General features: G+C 46.2%; 1 protein-coding gene across 2 annotated transcripts in view; it reads right to left on the bottom strand.

The window, feature by feature from the left end:
* The window catches only part of msraa (methionine sulfoxide reductase Aa), a 488,132-nt gene that overhangs the window by 41,199 nt on the left and 425,937 nt on the right, over nt 1-20,996 (bottom strand). Inside the window, exon 6 of one of the 2 annotated variants that reach the window (XM_070884418.1) lies at nt 7,377-7,530. The exons of the other annotated variant lie outside the window; for it this stretch is intronic. Coding sequence (XP_070740519.1) covers nt 7,377-7,530 — 154 coding nt within the window. The remainder of the gene's footprint in view (nt 1-7,376; nt 7,531-20,996) is intronic. 2 annotated transcript variants of the gene reach the window in all.

Below are 20,996 nucleotides of genomic sequence, written 5' to 3'. Positions count from 1 at the left end.
AACATTTTCCGGTTTCTAGATGACCCCACCACGGATTGGCCCGGTGCCCGGAACATTCTGAATTTTGGAACTCCGGATTTTGGATGCTCAACCTGTATATCCTTTCTTAAATATGGACAACAAAACTGTACGCAGTACTCCTGGTGTGGCCTCACCAATACTCTGTATAACTGTAGCAAGACTTCCCTGCTTTTATACTCCATCCCCTTTGCAATAAAGACCAAGATTCCATTGCATATGAACCAATGAACAATGGCGAACAGGTAAAGAGCATTCGGACCAACCAGTCCGCTCCACACAACTGCAATGCCCCATGTAGCGCAACGTTTTACACTCCACCCGCAGCCATACGATCTCCTGGGAGAGGCAAAAAAACAGTTAAAAACCCAAGCCAACTGGAGGGAAAAAATCTGGGAAAGTTCCTCTCCGACCCATCCAGGTGATCGAACCTAGTCCAGGAGACCACTCTGGTCATATTAGGTTCCCTAAAGTACTTACCATCTTATCTGCGCCTGCCAACAAGAGGTTATCCAGTCTAATCCCACTTACCAGCTCCAGGTCCGTAACTCTACAGGTTACAGCACCTCGAGTGCCCATCCAAGCACCTTTTAAATGTGCTGAGGGTTTCTGCATCCACCACCCTTCCAGGCAGTGAGTTCCAGACCCCACAACCCTCTGCATGAAGAAGCTTCCCCTCAAATCCCCTCTAAACCTTTCACCAACCACCTTAAACCTATGCCCCCTCATAATAGACCCCTCCACCAATGGAAATAGGCCCTTGCTAGCCACTATATCCAGGCCCCTCAAAATGTTATATACCTCAATGTGATCTCCCCTCAGCCTCCTCTGTTCCAAGGAGAACATAAGAACATAAGAATTAGGAACAGGAGTAGGCCATCTAGCCCCTCGAGCCTGCTCCGCCATTCAATAAGATCATGGCTGATCTGGTCGTGGACTCAGCTCCACTTACCTGCCTTCTCCCCGTAACCCTTAATTCCCTTATTGGTTAAAAATCTATCTATCTTTGACTTGAAAACATTCAATGAGCAAGCCTCAACTGCTTCCTTGGGCAGATAATTCCACAGAACAAACCCAGCCTATCCAACCTGACCTCATAGCTAAGATTCTCCATTCCAGGCAGTATCCTTGTAAATCTCCTCTGCACCCTCTCTAGTGCAATCACGTCCTTCCTATAATACGGTGACCAGAACTGCACGCAGTATTCCAGCTGTGGTCTAACCAGTGTATTATACAATTTAAGCATAACCTACCTGCACGGCCAATAAAGGCAAGCATTCAGTGTGCCTTCTTAACCACCTTATCCACCTGGCCTGCTACTTTCAGGGATCTGTGGACAAGCACTCCAAGGTCCCTTTGTTCATCTACATTTCTAAGTGGCCTACCATTTAATGTGTATACCCGTTCCTTATTAGCCCTCCCCAAGTGCATTACCTCACACTTCTCTGAATTAAATTCCACTTGCCATTTTCTGCCCACCTGACCAATAGATTGATATCCTCCTGCAGTCCATGACTTTCCTCTTCATTATCAACCACACAGCCAATTTTAGTGTCATATGCAAACTTTTTAATCATACCCCCATATTTAAATCTAGATCATTGATGTATACCACAAAAAGCAAGGGACCCAGTACTGAGCCCTGTGGAACCCCACTGGAAACATCCTTCCAGTTACAAAAACATCCATCAAGCATTACCCTATGCTTCCTATCTCCAAGCCATTTTTGGATCCAACTTGCCACTTTGCCCTGGATCCCATTGGCTTTTACCCTCGTGACTAGTCTGCCATATGGGACCTTATCAAGAGCTTTGCTAAAGTCCATATACACTATATCGTACACACTATCCTCATCGACCCTCCTGGTTACCTCCTCGAAAAATTCAATCAGGTTAGTCAAACACGATCTTCCCATAACAAATCGACGCTGACTGTCCCTAATTAATCCTTGCCTTTCTAAATGTAGGTTTGTCCTCTTCTCCAGAATTTTTTCCAATCATTTTCCCATCAGTGAGGTTAGGCTGACAGGCCTGTAATTATTTGGCCTACCCCTTTCTCACTTCTTAAACAAGGGTACCACATTAGCAGTCCTCCAGTCCTCTGGCACCATGCCCAGATCCAAAGAAGACTGGAAAATGATGGTCAAGGCCCCTGCTATTTTCTCTTTTGCTTCGCTCAACAGCCTGGGATGCATTTCATCTGGGCCTGCGGACTTATCCACTTTCAAAGCTGCTAAACCCCTTAATACTTCCTCACTATGTTTACTTCATCCAGAATTCCACACTTCTCTTCGATAGCAGTATCTGCATTGCCCCTTTCCTTTGTGAAAACAAACGCAAAGTATTCATTAAGAACCATACCCACATCTTCCGCCTCCACACACAGATTACCCTCATGGTCTCTAATAGACCCTACTCTTTCTTTAGTTATCCTCTTGCTCTTAATATATTTATAGAACATCTTTGGGTTTTCCTTGATTTTATTTGCCAAGAATTTTTCATGCTCTCTCTTCACCTCTGAGCTTTCTATATTCCTCCAGAGGTTGTACAGTATTTAGCCGTCGGTATATGACATAAGCTTTCCTTTTTTTTTTCTTTATCCTGCCCTGTAAGTCCCTAGACATCCAGGGGCCCTAGATTTGTTATTCCCACTCCTTTTTCTTTAAGGTCACATGCTTGGCCTGATCTCCTCCTTGAATGCCTCCCACTGTTCCAACACTGATTTACCCTCAAGTAGCTGTTTCCAATCCACCATGGTCAAATCACTTCTCAACTTAGCAAAGTTAGCTTTTCTCCAATTTGGGACTTTTATTCCTGGTCGATCCTTGTCCTTATCCATAACTACCTTGAATCTGACTGAAGTATAGTCACTGGCACCCAAGTGCTCTCCCAATACCCCTTCCACCTGCCCAGCTTCATTCCCCAAAACTAAATCCAGAACCGCCCCCTCCCATGTTGGGCTTGTTACATACTGATTGAAAAGTTCTCTTGAATGCATTTTAGGAAGTCCGCACTCTCTGTACCCTTCACACTATATTTGTCCCAATCAATATTGAAATCCCCTACTATTACTGCCCTGTGGTTTTTGGACTTCACAGAAATTTGCCTACATATTTGCTCTTCTATCTCCCTCCCACTGTTTGGGGGTCTATAATACACACCTAGCAGTGTGATGCCCCTTTTTTATTTTTCAGTTTGACCCCTATGGCCTCATTTGATGATCCCTCTAACATATCATCCCTCCTCACAGCTGTGATAGTTTCTTTGCTCAATACTGTGACCCCTCCCCTTTTTGCCCCCCCTCTCAGTCCTGTCTAAAAATCCTGTAATCAGGAATATTGAGCTGCCAAACCTGCCCCTCGTTCAGCCATGTCTCTGTAATGGCTATAATGTCATACTCCCAAGTGTCTACCTGTATTCTAAGCTCATCCGCCTTATTCGCTATACTCCTTGCCTTGAAGTATGTATCATTTAGCACAGGAAGACCTCCTTGATTACTACTTACTAACTCTTGTTTCCTCTGTCTTACAGATTCACTTTCTACATTCTTGCTTTCCAATTTCAGCTTTACTTCCTTCCCTATTGAATTTGTTCTCAGGTTCCCATCTCCCTGCCAAGTTTAAACTCTCCCCAACAGCACTAACAAAACTCCCCGTGAGGGTATTGGTCCCGGTGCTGTTGAGGTGCAACCTGTTTGGATTGTATAGGTCCTATCTCCCGCAGAAACAGTCCCAATGCCTCAGGAATTTAAAGCCCTCCCTCCTGCACCAACTCTCCAGCCACGCGTTCATCCTCTCTATCCTTCTGTTCTTGTACTCATTAGTGCGTGGCACTGGTAGTAACCCGGAGATTACTACCTTTGATGTCCTACCCTTGAATTTTTCTCCTAGGTCCCTAAATTCTGCCTGCAGGACCTCATCCCTCTTTCTACCTATGTCATTGGTCCCCATATGGACCACGACCTCTAGCTGTTTACCCTCTCCCCCCAGAATGCCCTGCGTCCACTCTATGACATCTTGACCCTGGCACCAGGGAGGCATCATACCATCCTGGAGTCACGTCTACGGCTGCAGAAACGCCTTTTTATTCCCTAGCTATTGAATCCCCCACCACTAACGCTCTTTTATTCTTTGTCCCTATCCCTTGTGCAGCTGAGCCACCCATGGTGCCTTGGACTTGGCTCTGGCTGCACTCCCCAGAGGCACTATTGCCCTCACCGGTGCTCAGGAAAGAATATCGGTAGGAAAGCGAGATGGACTCAGGAGGGGACTCCTGCACTACCTGCCTAGCGTTCTTCCTCCATCTGGTATTCACTCACTTCCTATCTGCCTGCATGCTTTTAAGCTGCGGGGTGACCACCTCCTGAAACGTGCTATCCACGTAGCTCTCAGCCCCGCGGATGCACCGTCGTGACTCAAGCTCCGAAACGTGGTTGTCTAGGCTGCGTGAAGCATCCAGGACTTCCCAAATGCCACAGGACATGCACTCCACAGGACTGAGCTGCCCTGCCATCCCTCTAATTAGACCGATGTCATTGGTCCCGATATGGGCCACGACCTCTGGCCGTTCACCCTCTCTGTTATAAAAGAGAAAGAGAAATACTAATCAGTCAACCAGCCAATCACTTACTTTCCTGGATGAGGGCTGTGAGCAGGCAGAGATCGGAAATGCAGTTTGGTGCCGAAACCGAAATCAGCGGGGCGCAGGGAAGTAACGCACTCGACAGCAGGAGATCCGAGGTCGGCAAGGAGTGGGAGGCCCACAGGACGGCGTAGAGCGGGAGGCCCGGAGGTCGGCGAGGAGCGGGAAGCCCACAGGACGGCGAGGAGCGGGAGGCCCGAGGTCGGCAAGGAGTGGGAAGCCCACAGCACGGCGAGGAGCGGGAGGCCCGAGGTCGGCAAGGAGTGGGAGGCCCACAGGACGGCGAGGAGCGGGAGGCCCGAGGTCGGCAAGGAGTGGGAAGCCCACAGGACGGCGAGGAGCGGGAGGCCCGAGGTCGGCAAGGAGTGGGAAGCCCACAGGACGGCGAGGAGCGGGAGGCCCGAGGTCGGCAAGGAGTGGGAAGCCCACAGCACGGCGAGGAGCGGGAGGCCCGAGGTCGGCAAGGAGTGGGAAGCCCACAGGACGGCGAGGAGCGGGAGGCCCGGAGGTCGGCGAGGAGCGAGAGGCCCGGAGGTCGGCGAGGAGCGGGAGGCCCGGAGGTCGGCGAGGAGCGGGAGGCCCGAGGTCGGCAAGGAGTGGGAAGCCCACAGCACGGCGAGGAGCGGGAGGCCCGGAGGTCGGCGAGGAGCGGGAGGCCCGAGGTCGGCAAGGAGTGGGAAGCCCACAGCACGGCGAGGAGCGGGAGGCCCGAGGTCGGCAAGGAGTGGGAAGCCCACAGGACAGCGAGGAGCGGGAGGCCCGAGGTCGGCAAGGAGTGGGAAGCCCACAGCACGGCGAGGAGTGGGAGGCCCGGAGGTCGGCGAGGAGCGGGAGGCCCAGAGGTCGGCATATGATGTCACAGGACAGCTGGAAACGGAACTGGAATTCAGCAGGAAACGGAACAGCAGTAAGACGCTCCGTGGCCTGTTGCCCGGAGTGCATAAGAGCATTTTGAGCTTCCGCGGCCATCCCCTCCAAACTGCACCACTGCGCTCAGTTCCTCCCGCCTGTGCTGAAATGGCAGCTGCCACATCACCAATGAGTCACGGCATTACAGCTGGATCCTCACGGTCTCTCTGGGAGTCCACCATCGCCTGCACACTGGCAATGATGGGCTCCATGGTGTGGGCAAAGCTGTCGACTATGCAAGAGTCGGACTCCTCCATGCTCCTCATTTCCGACAACCTCTCTGACACCCTTGCCAATGCCCCCAACATCTGCGAATGCCTGGCCTGCACCCTTCATTCTTATGCCGCAACATCAATGGCTCATCTAAGTCCTCCTCAGCAGAACTCTGATGCGACTTTCCTCCGGAGATGGCACCTGAGATTGTCTCGCCTTGTCACCATGCTGCAGCCCACTAGGCCCCAATGCAACACCCAGTGCAGACCCCTGTACTAACTCATCTATATCAGACCGCGCACTCCCAGTATCTGAGTTGGCGCATGTGGGTGGAAGCAGTGACACGGTGCTACCAGTGGTATCCTCCTCTATCGCATCACATGGAGTGAGATCGAGGGTGTCAGCAATGCTCGAGACCTCAGTGACCTCAATGCTGCCAGTATGCTCATCTGGCTGGCTCTCATCAAGGGTCTCCTGCAGGCCTCATGACCGTGTCTCATCATCCGGTGTCTCAGGAGGAGCAGCTCCCTCGCCTCGGCTGCCGCTGCTCACTATGCTCTCCTCCAGGCCTGATGACGGTCCTTCAGGAGGATCCTCTCCCGCGCCTAGATTGCCACTAGGCTTCTCATCTGCAAGCATCAATGGGAGAAAGGCTGCCGTGAGAGGAATGTAGGGGATTGACGCATGGTATAGTAGTATAGTATTAGGCAGTCCCTTGTGTCGAGGATGACCTGCTTCCACACCAAAAAAGGGATGAGTTCACAGGTGTTTCAATGAGGGACCCGACATTCCAGGTCCCAAACTACATATTGAAGAGTGGAAGATGCCTGTGCGTGGATTCTTTTAAAGTGGAGTGGTCGTTGCACATCAGCCACCACACGGGCTTGACAGAGCAAGATCTTGGTCCAGTGGCAAGGGTTAACCAAGATGACTGGAGACCAAGCTCTGCTGCACGGACCTCGTGCGCTCACATACTCATACTGTCCATTGATCGCAGTGTGGGCTGGCCCATGCTGCCCCTGGGCCCTCGCCTCTTCTGGGCCGCGAAATCTTGCCTCTCCTGGGCTCCGAGCACGACGCTCATGGGCCCCGATCTCTCACTGTTCCTTCGCCACAATCTCTCCCTGCACCTCTGCCCCGACCTACCCGCTCCTCTGCTGTACCTGGGCCCCCATCTCTCACTGTTCCTTCGCCACAATCTCTCCCCGAATCTCTGCCCCGACCTCCCCACTCCTCTGCTGTACCTGGGCCCCGCCGGTGGTCCTGCCCACACTCCAATCGACGACACATGGAGCCTGCAACTAGCAGACTTTCAGAAGGAAAGGCATAGTGTGCACTGTCGCTTTCAGGGAGAGAGAGCATTAAAGGAAGGCCTTCACTTACCCATGCTGCCTACATCGGCATCGCCAGTGCCGGAGGCCACAGCAGGGGGGAGGGCGGCTCATCTGCAAACACAAATGGGGGAAGGCCTGCCATGAGGGGGGGGGTGGGGAATTTATGCATGGAGCCTTCCAGTAGCAGACTTTCAGAGGCAAAGGCACAGTAGCTGCTGCAACATTCAGGGAGAGATAGCATTAAAGAAGCCCCTTAATTTACCTTCCTCGGCATTGCCGGTGCCCTGGGCCACGGGGAAGGCACCATGTCTGCCCACGAGTGCTTCGACCCTCGACTCCAACGGTGTGAGGATTTGTATGTCGGCCTCGCCACCACCAGTCCTCCTTTGCTCAAAGCGACTATGAGCAAGTTTGGCCTGCAAAACAAAGAACGGTTGGTTTGTAACACCATGATGATGCATCAGAAATGAGAGCACAAGTGTGTGTCCCTAATATGCAGCTGCAAATGTGAACTGAGAGAGCCTTCATTGCGTACACACACGGAGCCCTCAACAATGAAATGCTGCTTCAGTGACTAAAGAGTGAAGGTGGGAAATAAGGGAAGGATGAAGGAGAACTCGCAGCTGGAAGGTGAGCATTTGGTGGAACAGGTACTCACTTTCATCAAATGAATTATGTCGTTCAGCCTTTTTCTACATGGGGTCGCCGTCAGATTATAGATGAAGGTCCCAACACCTCTACAGCGATCTCCCTCCAGGCATTACTAAACACTTGGCGAGTTGGTCTCCCTACATCTGGGTACAGGACTCGTCTCTTTTCCGCAACTCCTTGTATCAGGGTCACCAGCTTGGCGGCAGAAAACTGCGTTATTCTTCTTCCCGCAGCAGCACCAGCCATCCTTGCACACAACTCCTCCCTCCTCGGGCCTAGCTGCAGAAGGCGGCGGTCAGGGCTGGCTCGTTGGCTACAAATCACCCTAAGGGTGAATTTCCCCGTGGGAATACCGCCCCAATTAACCCACCCAGACCACTGCAATCTATCAGTTTTGAAGGGCAATTAGCGCTTGAGGACTTTTTGGGGGAAAAAAGCTGAATATGGATCCATTGACCACCGCAACCATAGCGACGCTAATCGTGGGAAAAAGGCGGCAACACCACCAGATTTCTGTCGGCACTGAATTTCGGCCCCAAGGTGGCATAAAAATATACTCTAACACATGAACTACTGGGTAAAACTGAAGAAGAAGGAAGGTGACATTTGAATCAGAACACTTTGACCAGCCTGATTCAAATCCAATTGACCAAGTAGCCAGTTTCATACTTCAAAGATGACAGGTTTTAACTCATGTTTACTCAACAACAATAGGGTAATTTTTTGTCTTCACCACACGGGTGGTAAAGCAGATTGCCTGTCCGTTACAGAACCCACCCAGTTTTCATTCCATTGAGATCTATAATGGCCAATCTGCTCTGCAAATTCCTACCCATACAGTGAAGATGAAAATTTACCCCAATATATCATCATCATCATCATAGGCAGTCCCTTGGAATCGAGGAAGACTTGCTTCTACTCCTGAAGTGAGTTCTTTGGTGGCTGAACAGTCCAATACGAGAGCCACAGACTCTGTCACAGCTGGGACAGATAATCATTGAGGGAAGGGGTGGGTGGGACTGGTTTGCCGCACGCTCTTTCCGCTTCCTGCGCTTGATTTCTGCATGCTCTCGGCATTGAGACTCGAGGTGCTCAGCGCCCTGTCGAATGCACTTCCTCCACTTAGTGCGGTCTTGGGCCAGGGACTCTCAGGTGTCAGTGGGGATGTCGCACTTTATCAGGGAGGCTTTGAGGTTGTCCTTGTAATGTTTCCATTGCTCACCCTTGGCTCGTTTGCCATGAAGCAGCTCCGAGCACTTGCTTTGGGAGTCTCGTGACTGGCATGCAAACTATATGGCCTGCCCCAGCGGAGCTGATCAAGTGTGGTCAGTGCTTCAATGCTGGGGATGTTGGCCTGGACAAAGACGCTGATGTTGGTTCGCCTGTCCTCCCAGGGGATTTGTAGGATCTTGCGGAGACATCGTTGGTGATATTTCTCCAGCGTTGAGGTGTCTGCTGTACATGGTCCATGTCTCTGAGTCATACAGGAAGGCGGGTATTACTACAGCCCTGTAGTCCATGAGTTTGATGGCAGTTTTGAGGGCCTTGTCTTCAAACACTCTTTTCCTCAGGCGGCCGAAGGCTGCACTGGTGCATTGCAGGCGATGTTGGATCTTGTCGTCGATGCCTGCTCTTGTTGATAGGAGGCTCCCGAGATATGGGAAGTGGTCCACAGTTTCCAGGGCAACGGCGTGGATCTTGATGACTGGGGGGCAATGCTGTGCGGTGAGGACAGGCAGGCAAGTACGTGTCCACTGTGCAGTTTAACAAATCCATATTTACAGCCTCGGTTTCTGCAATAGAGTGCAGGAATACTCGCCTGTCAATGAGATGGCCTTAAGGAACATAAAAATTCATCTTTAATTCCCACATTTTCTCTCATGAGGGCACCTGAGCAAATTTCCTCCCCCGCTAGATACTGAACCCTTGCTGTTGTCCTGCTTACAGCTGGAAGAACTTGCATTTATAACAGGCGGCCTTCCCTTCTTTCTTGTAGCCGCAGTTAAGTAGGGTTAGAATATCAGCTCCATCTTATCTCAGGATGGTCAGTACTGTCACTAGATATAAAGTGGGAAATTTTGGATTCCATATCAAATCCTTTTTCATTGAAGCAAAAAAAGGAAAGGAAACTGACTGAATAGATTTGGTGAGTTACAACAAGCAACACATCAGCTGAGCTGGTATCAATTCCAGAACTGTTATCTTCGGTTGATAAGCAAGAATTTCACATACGTTCTTGGTTTACTAAAGATTTGTTGTTACACTGGGATGTAAAAATATTGTTTGATGTTACTTTTGTAATCGACTATTTGTTTAGCATAAAAGGTCATTAACACAGATTTTCTGAAAGATCAAATATCTCCATTAGAAATGAATAGGGTCACTATTGCAATTATGCTTACTGAAGCATGGACTAATGTGTCACACCAAATTATGCAGACATCAGTAGCATGTTCGCTCCTCTGAATATTGAATAGAAGTTGTTGAGACAAAGTCCAGACTAGTAATGCTGCCTATGCATCATCATTCATGCTAAAATCAGGGATACAGTGGCAATACACAATATCGTTCAAACAAAGGTATATATCTTGGTACAAGTCTTGTGAGTGTACATGAGCATTTAGCTATAAAAGATTGTGTTGGGGTAGGTTGCATGTTGGCCACTTAAGATTATTTTTGTTCAGCCACCTCTTTAAATCTAAATTTAGCATTAATTAAAACAAAACGTTGGCTGGAAGATCATTTACAGAAGCCACAATTTTTGCAAACCATTTTAAAGAGGAAGACATATTCATTCTGATTTTGCCTTTAAATATGTTGTTGAAGTTCATTCCGCTACACTGCCAACTCCACTGATCGCTGCGCAACAAACAATGAAGATGTCCGTATTTGAAATTAGAAAGGCTGAGTTAAGCTTTGGGTGGGACCCTTTATCAGAAATCAATTCTGAAAAGGGTCTAAAATAAAACATGAACTTACTCTTTATTCATTCAGATGCTGATTAATCTGTTGTTTATTGCTAATAATTTCTGATTTTATTTAAAATTTCCACCTTTTCCTGATAAAAAATCATCTACCTGAAACATTAACTCTGTTTCTCTCTTCACAGATGCTGCCTGACCTGTTGAGTATTTCTGTCTTTATTACAATTTTTTCTTACCTTTATTAAATGAGGTAAATATTAACAACAGTAGATTTCTACCCAGTAAAAACTGCTTCCAATAGAGCATTATTACATTATTACCTGAAGAATGCAAAAAAAGTATGCTCTAGTTTAGGTCATCTACATACAAGTATTGTTACTTTGTGGGTTGACATAAACCTTAACTATAAAACTAACAACTTTATCATGCTCACTATTTCAGGTAACAAATGATTTTTCTCTCTAAGGTAACCATTTTGCAGGTAGATATTTCTCCTCTCTCCTCAGACAGGCATTTGTCTACATCCCAGCGAGAGTGTCATATATACAAGTGACTAAGCACTTACATTAATATTTTTATTACTCTTAATTAAATAATTTCAACTGTCTGTGGTTGCCATAACCTTAAGGGTAGACACTGCTGCATAATAAAGTTAATTTGTGTTCACAGAACTGTTTCAGAATTGTGGTTACTTGTCACAATTACTCACATAATAAATACTTACTTTGAAATGAATAAGCAGAGGGTTGAAACTCAAAATGGAGCAGTCACCCCAGGATATTTAAGTACGAACCACACTATTAAATTTCAAACGCTGAAAGTATCTTTTATTTGCTTGATTTTAACAGGTAGGATTCTCGTTTGGACTGTAAATATCTGCAATAATCTTCACTTGATAAAAATGTGTTGATATGTGTTCTCATAAAGTGATATTGTTACTACTGCTAGTTCAAATATGAAAAATTAAGTTAATAAAGTCTTATTTATCTTTTCTTTGTTTATCTTTTGAAACACCTCGGCATCGGAAATAGATAAATGAAAGAAGGAAAGAAAGGAAGAAAGACTTGTATTTATATAGCGCCTTTCATGGCCTCAGGACATCCCAAAGTGCTTTACAGCCAATTAAGTACTTTTGGGTTGTAGAAAATGCGGTAGCAAAATGCACACAAGATCCCACAAACAGCAATTTGATAATGACCAGATAATCCCTTTTTGTTACATTGATTGAGGGATAAATATTGGCCAGGACACCAGGAATAACTCCCTTGCTCTTCTTCGAAATATTGCCATGGGATGTTTTACGTCCGCTGAGAGAACAGATGGGGCCTTGGTTTTACATTTCATCTGAAAGACGGCACCTCCTACAGTGCAGCATTTCCTCAGCACTGCACTGGAGTGTCAGCCGAGACTGTTGTGTTCATGTCTCTGGAGTGGGACTTGAACCCACAACCTTCTGACTCAGAGGCAAGAGTGCCCACTGGGCCATAGCTGACATTCCATGGGAAGAGGAAACTTGTGGCCTATACAAATGATACACTTTAGCAGGAAAAAACTCGGTATTGATTTAAAGCAGGGCTCAAAAATCTTTATAGAAACCAGAGAATCACCTGCAACGGCTTTTCTCCCTGCCCCCGCATCGTTAGCTCTGGTGTTCCCCAAAGATCTATCCTTGGTCCCCTCCTATTTCTTATCTACATGTTGCCCCTTGGCGACATCATCCGAAAACACAGCATCAGTTTCCACATGTACGCTGATCACACCTAGCTCTACCTCACTACCACTTCTCTCGATCCCTCCACTATCTCTAAATTGTCAGACTGCTTGTCTGACATCTCGTTCTGGATGAGCAGAAATTTTCTCCAATTAAATATTGGGAAGACCGAAGCTATTATTTTCAGTCCCCACCACAAACTCTGTTCCTTAGCCACTGATTCCAGCCCTCTCCACAACTTCTGTCTGAGGCTGAACCACACTGTTCGCAACCTTGTTGTCATATTTGACCCTGAAACGAGCTTGTGCAGATATCCGCAGCATAACTAAGACCACCTATTTCCACCTCCGTAACATCGCCCGTCTCCAGCCTTGCCGCATCTCATCCGCTGCTGAAGGCCTCATCCATGCCTTTATTACCTATAGACTTGACTATTCCAATGCACTACTGGCTGGCCTCCCACATTCTACCCTACATAAACCAAAGGTGATCCAAAACTCGGCTGCCCATGTCCTAACTCGCACCAAGTCCTGCTTGCCCATCACCCCTGTGCTCGCTGACCTACACTGGCTCCTGGTTAAACAATGCCTCGATTTCAAAATTCTCATCCTTATTTTCAAATTCCTTCATGGCCTCGCCCCTCCTTATTTCTGTAATTTTCTCCAGCCCCACAACCCCCTGAGATGTCTGCGCTCTTCTAATTCTGCTCTCTTGAGCAACTCTGATTATAATCGCTCAACCATTGGTGGCCATGCCTTCTGTTGCCTAGGGCCCAAGCTCTGGAATTCCCTGCCCAAACCTCTCTGCCTCACTTTCCTCCTTCACGATGCTCCTTAAAGCATACCTCTTTGACCAAGCTTTTGGTCACCTGCGCTAATTTCTACTTAAGCAGCTCGGTGTCAATATTTTAAAATCTCATAATACTCCTTGGGACATTTCACTACGTTAAAGGGGCTATATAAATACAAGTCATTGTTGTTATACCATCTTGTAGTTATTATTTTAGCCTGTTTAGAAACAGGAAAAAATAATTTAACTAACAGCAGGAGTAATATAAAAATCTCAATGTGATCAAATTTGTTGAGAGTACACTTTATTTAATCTGCTAAAACCTTAACTGTGATTAATCTGACTGTTTTTCTTATTAATTCATCTTAGTTATATCTGAAATAGCACATCACACTAAATATCTTGATAAAAAATTCATCAGTGCTCTTATAGTTATGATTCCTTAATATAGTAATTTGTCACCATATATCTAACATGATTTGTAAATAAATAAGATGGCGGCCGCAGAAGTGCGTTCTCCCCTTTAATGGCAGCCGCACAGCCATTTCAAAGGCAGTGCATGGACAGAAAAAGCTGTCGTGGGCACTGGCCGGCGGCCAGAAGACTTTCTCAGCTGAATTTCGCTTCCGGAGCTAAACATCGGTGATGTGCGCTCTGATGACGCACTGAGGAGGATTCAGCAGCAGCGGAGCGAAAGGTGGGGGGTGGGGGGGGGGGGAAGTGGGGTGGATATGGTCACCGCTGGAAAAACACTTGAGGGCAATTGCGCCAACGGTAGCCATTCCACGGAAAATCGGCATCCATTCCGCAACGAGCCCTGGCTGCTGTTTTCCGGTAGCCAGAGACCTTAACGAAAGGGGCACTTTTGCGCCCCCCCCCCATTTTTTTCTCAGAGTTTCCCTTCCTAGTAGGATTGTCCAATCTACTAGTTTCAGTTCTGGTTGCACCTTTTTTTTATATATTTGCCACAGGAAGTGGTTAATAAAGACACTATTGCATTCTTAAGGGGATTATTGGAAGCAGAGGAAGATAGTAGGGAAGTGGGATTAGTTTTGGATTGCTGCAGCAAAGAGCCAGCACAGAAATGGTCAGCCAAATGGCCTCCTTCTATGTGGTGAGGTTCTATGGCTGAGACATCTGAGGCACAGCCTGTTCTATACTTGATCCAAATCTTACAGATAGGACTTGCTACAAATCTCTAGAATGAAGTATATCTCAAAGATTATCAACTTCTTAAATAAAGCAAGATGAAACTGAAACTGGAAGCAATACTGTTGGGGAAATGCTTCTTGCTGGTTATTAGCAAGCTAAAAATGATCTCAATGGTTGAAGATGGAGATATAGGAAAATACTCTTATTGTTAATGTCAAGAGAAGCCATATGAATTCTTGAAAAATAGCTCACAAAATCTCTGATTTCCTAGTTAGATGGTTCACTTACCCACAACATTAGATTTGATGTCAATCATACCATTTGGAAGGCATGTCTTTGTCACAAGTACTATATGTTGAACCTGCAAGAATTTAAGGGTCCGAAATTGGTGGCCGTACTGCCCACTGCTGACTACCGCTGAGTTTTTTTGCCGCTCTCCCCTCGGTGACAGATTCCCCTTGGTCTGCTGCCGGCGGGACGGGAGTGTCGCTGGCAACCGCCCGCTGATGCCCACCGAGCTGCCATAATGGTGCGGGCGGGAGTCGGCGGCAGCAGGGGGAAGGACTGTTGCATGGAGGCAGGGGGTAACTACGAATACCTTCAAAAGAAAAGGTTAGTGAAGATGTTTTAAGTTTTTTTTCTTTCATCATTTTACCTGTATGGGGTCCCCTGAAGGTGTTCCGGTTGTTTTTTTTGTGAAGATTTTTATTTTTCAATGTTCCCCCCTCCCTGGACCCGACTCAATCCTCGGTGGCACTTTGGCGAGGATCGCGTTTGCCGCCGAGATTGAGAGCTCCCGCCTGCTGCCACCCAGATTGATGGCGTAAGCCGTCATTTTGCCACCGGGTGATACTGCCATCTCTTTCAGAGTGCTCTTCCTGGAAAAGTACCGCCCGGTCTCTCGCCAGCCATCGGCGGTCCTTTGTACGGCACTTGAGCGGGCCTTGGTTTTGATCAAGTTCAAGCCCTAAGATTCTTACTTTTGTTTTCATGTTAGGATAATTTCATGAAATATAATCCAAACTTTATTTTGCAATTTGTGGTGATCTTCTAGTTAATGGCTGCACTACATCATATTTACTACATTTAAATAGGAGATAACTCAATGGAAAATAACCCTGATTCAGTTTAAATGCCATTTACCTTAAGGCAAATGCATTAACAGTCTGAAAAGAGGGTCAGATTATGTCATAGATCTGAAAAGGTACCATGAATATCATTTAATCTCAAAGTTTCCAAGAATGGGTGCTGATACGGGCCAGAAAATTGTACCTTCATCTCAACTCAGATTGCAGTGGATGCAGAACCACAGAACAAAATTGTTCACAGTTAAGTACAAATTGGTGGTCTTATTCAAAAATCCCATACGATGAACAAAACAGTATCAGTTAATATGTTGTGTGAAAGCACCAGGTTGTTTTCATCAGTGATTCATGCACCTTGGTATTTTACATACTTTAAGGCAATAATTCCTGTGTTCATTTCTTCAATTAAATTATGTTACACAGCTTCATGAAACTTTGAGCAATACCTTTGCTTCTGAAATAATTCACTTGTGCTATGCAACCCATTCCCATTAAATCATGTCTTAAAAATGGCACACATACAATTTTCCCGCTAAGGTGCACAAGGCTCTGTGCAGGCCGCTCACCGGCTTTTACATTGTGGGTACCACCCATACGCAATAAATTGGGCACATTGGGAGAGGCAGACTGCACAGGACACAGCGCAACTTACGGGGAACGTTGCATACAAACATTCGAATTTTGATCCATTTATCTATCCTATATAAACACGGTGAGTCACCAAAAAAGCAGACGGTACTTTTAAGGCAATTTTCATTGAAGCATCCATCGAGTCTAGTAACTTCCTTTTGTCATCTATGATAGGCACAGAATGTACACTGTGTGGGTGTAAATGTAACTGAATACGAAAATTCAATGAAATGTCAACCTCCTTTGGGGTTATTAACTTCGCACATCTTTCCTAATTATGCATCTTCACTTGTTCCTTTGGTAACATTTTCTTTGTCTTTCGATGCTTCTATTTTCATTCCTTATATTCTTCTTGTTGCTCATATCCTCTTTCACTCATTAGTGCTTTTTTTTGTTTGGCGATTGTTTTTTATATTCATCACAATAAATGATGCTAAAGTTAAAAACTAGTAATTTTCCTTTGTGTCAGTGTTAGCTAAATTAACCACGTTATGGGCGAGAAGAAAAGTAAAGCTCCCATTATCCTAACCCCAGCAATGTGCTTTAATCACAATGTAGGTTGCCCTACTATACCACTGTAACACTTCAGTTTTAAACAAAGTCATCTCAGAGTGAGTCTTCCAATTTAGTGCATTACCAAATTACTCACAATTTTGTTGTGTGGATCTACACATACTTTGAGCTTGATTGAGGCATGCCAAACTAATTTCACAGAAGTACCTTACAGTAAGACCGAGGAATTTCCTTGCTCAAGTCCTTTCCCTACAATATCAGAGAGGTGTTACTGAACTGCCAGTTCACAAGATCATAATCAAAGTGACACACACGAACGGCTGTTATTACATCCCCAAATTTTGTGTACATAAAATACTACTGAGATTAGTTAAGATCCTGGCTTTAGTACCATTGATAATATGTATAGATTTAATATAAAATTATAGAAGTGAATGATTATTTACCACTTAGTATCAGCTTAGTAGCACTCTTGTTTTTGAGTCAGAAGGTCATGGATTCAAGCATCACTCCAGGACTTCAGCACATGATCTAGGCTGACACTCCAGTGGAGTACTAAGGAAGTATTGTATTGTTGGCGCTGCTGTCTTTAGGAGAGAGACATTAATCATCATTATCATAAGCGGTCCCTCGTATTGAGGATGACTTGCTTCCACGCCAAAAAGGGATGAGTTCACAGGTGTTTCAATGAAGGACCTAATATTCCTGGTCCCGAACTACATGTTGAAGATGCCTGTGCGTGGATTTTTTTAATGTGTGGTCGCCGTTGCACACCAGCCACCACACGGGCTTGATACTAGGTCTTGGCCCAGTAACCAGGACGACTGGACCTAGTGCGCACACATATCGCAGTGTGGGCTGGCCCGTGCTGCCCCTGGGCCCTCACTACTCCTTCGCCTTGACCTCGCCGCTCCTGGGTCCCGACCTCGTCGCTCCGATGTACCTGCCCGCACTCCAATCACCTGGGTTTTGGTGACATCCAATCCAGTCGCCATCTTCACAGCCGTTGCTCTCCTGCACCAGCACGCGCTGTACTTTAAAGTGGTATGCTCCACGCTGCTCCTCCTTTAAGGCCCCGACCTGCTGCTGATGATCCTCGCAGGTCACGGCCGCCGCGCTGAATGCCGGCTCCATGCTGCCGATAGTCCCCGCAGGAGACATTAAACCAAGCCCCTGTCTGCCTGTTCAAGTGGACATAATAGATCCCAATACAACCAGCAAAATACCGTGGATGCTAAAATCTGAAATAAAACAGCATTTTCTGTTTTTATAAAAGATCCCATGGCACTTTTTTAAGAAGAGCAGAGGAGAGTTTTGACCAAAATTTATCCCTGAACAAACACCACCAAAAACAGATTATCTGGTCATTCATCTCATGTTTGTGGAACCTTTCTATGCATAAATTCGCTGCTGTGTTTGTCTACTTTAGTTAACAGTGACTACACTTCAAAAGTAATTAATTGACTGTAAAGCACTTTGGGATATCATGAGGACATGAAAGGCATTATATAAATGCAACTTCTTTCTCTCTCTCTCTCTCTCTCTCTGTTTTTTTCTGCCAAGGTGAAATAAGTTGCCATTTATTCATTTAAAAATTATTTCAAAAATCCTTTCTTAATGTACTGTGCCCAACTAGAAATAGTGCATGGTTATAGGGTGGATACAATTATGTCTGGTTTTATACAAGTGCACAAAAAAAGGTGAATTGGGTCCCCCAACCTGTGATTACTTGAGGAAAATAAGTCCATGCTTCCTCACTGAAAAAAATCACTTGATACGTATGTTGGAAACAAAAAAAAAAATCTGCACACAGATTTACCTGGCAGATGGTTGGCAGTTCTCTCTTTTTTTACCAACTGGTATCTTACATCTTGAAGTCTTGTAGCCGCAGGTAGTGCATCCCTATTTAGAATGACCACAGATGCATAAGACAAACGGGTGAGGGACAAGCTGGTTAGGATATTGCAGACCCGGTGGACTCCAAGGGTTTAATTCTTTGGAACATTTCAAAGTATAGATGTATCTTATCAGTTTTTTTTAAACATAAGCTACAAAAGGAAGCACTGAATGTGTCTTGTTATTGAAAAACCTATGACAATGCTACATCAATCTATCACATTCACAATAACTGCAATCAATATAATCCTTTAAATCAATGGTATACAAGCAGCACTATCTCCAGTTCAGTTTGTTGTATTTTATTTCATTAGTAAGTCTTCATTACAGCCATACAATACAGAGGCTGCAAAAAACTGGTCTAAAACTAAATGACTGGATTTCACCCACCACAACCTAGTTTAGTTACTCAAGATTTTTGTTTACATTTCAGATATTTTGGTAAATTTCCCTTGTACTTCTAGTCCTTCTGTTTTTATATTTATTTTTATTGCATTTATACTTGTTTCATCCATACGGAGTTATGAAAGATATATTTAAAAAATCAAGTATAAAAATAAAAATGTGAATGCTGGAAATGCGATACATGAACTGAAAATGCTGAAATTGCACAGTAGGTTGATCAGCATCTGAAATAGAAACGCAGGATAATGTTTGGGCTGTGACCTTTCATCAGAACAATTATAGCGCAGGAAATGTTAACCTTGCTTTCTCTTTCAGATATCGATCATTCTCCTCTCCATATCAAGCATTGCTGTTTTTAATCTAACACTTTACAAAATTACAAGGTTTTGAATTCTAAAACCAGGAGAAAATTGATTTTACTAATTCCCCCCCACCCTCTGAAATCCTGGAATTTATGGAAAAATTTGATTTAAAAAAAGACATCAGTACCAAAATTTCCCTTCTCCTGAAGGCCTGTTACCACCTCAAATCAGCGGTCACGCTGTGGAGTGGAATGGCTGCCGACTTTCCATGGAATGGCCGCTGATAGCCCAATTTCCCTCCCAAGGTTTCCCAGCAGTGCCCCGATCTCCCACTACTGCTCCGCTGCTGCCGATCCGTGGTAAGCACGTCATCACCGTGCACACCGCCGATCTACCCCCCTGACGGCGACAATCCCCTCTAAAAATCTTCGGCCCGCCCGGCGGTGCCCAAGCCTGTTTTTTCCCGGTGGTCCAGTGAGGCTGTGGCCTTCTGCAATGGCAATGCAGCTTCCCTTAAAGGGGAGAATGCACTGCCGCTGCCACCATGTTTTTTGTGTCGGCCGACTGCCATGGTGGCCCAACAATTATGCCCCCCGATTCGTCCAGGCCGCCAACAGGCCCCTCTTGGGTGCCAGGCTGCTGGCCCAGTCGAAACCCTCCCTGGTGGCCCAGTGGGCCGAAGTATTAAAATTGCAAAGGCTCTCCCCTTAAAGTTGCCACCGCCCCATATCCGCTCAAGTGTTGCCACCGCCCCATTAAGAGCGAGTTCCAGATCCAAGGACAAAAAAACAACAAAGACCGGAATGTCGCTCAAGAGGCGACCTGAACCACAGCTGTGGTTAAAAACCATCTAAACCGGGGGGGGGGGGGGCGGTGCAATTTCTACCCCATCATTTATAATTTATATCTGCATATTAATAATCTTGTATCTGTACACACATCCTCTTTATAAAATCTTACTTCCTAATCTCATATTTTTGCGTCAATTCCAATATCCACATTTATACTGGAAGCACCCAATGTAATCTTGTCACACTCTAATACACCCACATGCCAGTCTTGTCATGTTGTGCCTATGTTCTATGTCTCCCACGTACCCAGCCTACACCGCTGAGGAATTCCTATGCTTCAAGCAAGTCTATGAGGTAGAAATTGGTACACATTGTGCCCATTTTGCAGGTATAAATGGGCGGAAAGCATACCAATTTAGCAGAGGGTCGGCTTATACTCAATCTGAGCAGGCACTGCTAAATTCGAGGGGCCCATTTTCTAGGAATCCCAAGTGGCTTCATAAAACAGGCATTAGGCCCTTGAATGTGTTATTGAGGGGCCTTACGCCTGTTAAAGCTCACCATTACAAGAAGTTACTGATGAGTGGGGCAGGCGTTGGGTCTGCCCTGCTCAGCGGCCCCTACGCACGCCAACTAAAGGCAATTTCAATGGAGCCAGGAGAAGCAGGAATCCTTTCTCTGACTTCACAATCCTAGCGATTCCCCCCCCCCCCACCCCAGCCCGCCATTACCCGGTCCAAACCCCCCCCTGAGGGCCACTGTCAGCGAAGCAAGTGACCCAAAATGTAATCCTCCTGAAGGTCGAGCTATCTGTGGCGGTGTGACATACGTTGGTAGCTCAACCACAACATTTAGATGAAGCCTGAGGCCCAATGTCGAACCTCAGACCTCTCTGTTCGGGTGCATGCCCCAGCAAAAATCGGTTCAGACTAATTTCTACCCCTATTTGCCGTGGTAAGCAGTCCCTGAATGATTGACATCCAGCAGGATATTCATATCCGATAGCACTGGATTAGTAACCCCCATCGCATCT

This window comes from Pristiophorus japonicus, chromosome 7, assembly GCF_044704955.1.
Source record: "Pristiophorus japonicus isolate sPriJap1 chromosome 7, sPriJap1.hap1, whole genome shotgun sequence".
Lineage (NCBI taxonomy): Eukaryota > Metazoa > Chordata > Chondrichthyes > Pristiophoridae > Pristiophorus > Pristiophorus japonicus.
The sequence above is the reverse complement of the archived record's forward strand: the minus strand, read 5'-3'. Positions and strand labels throughout refer to the sequence as shown.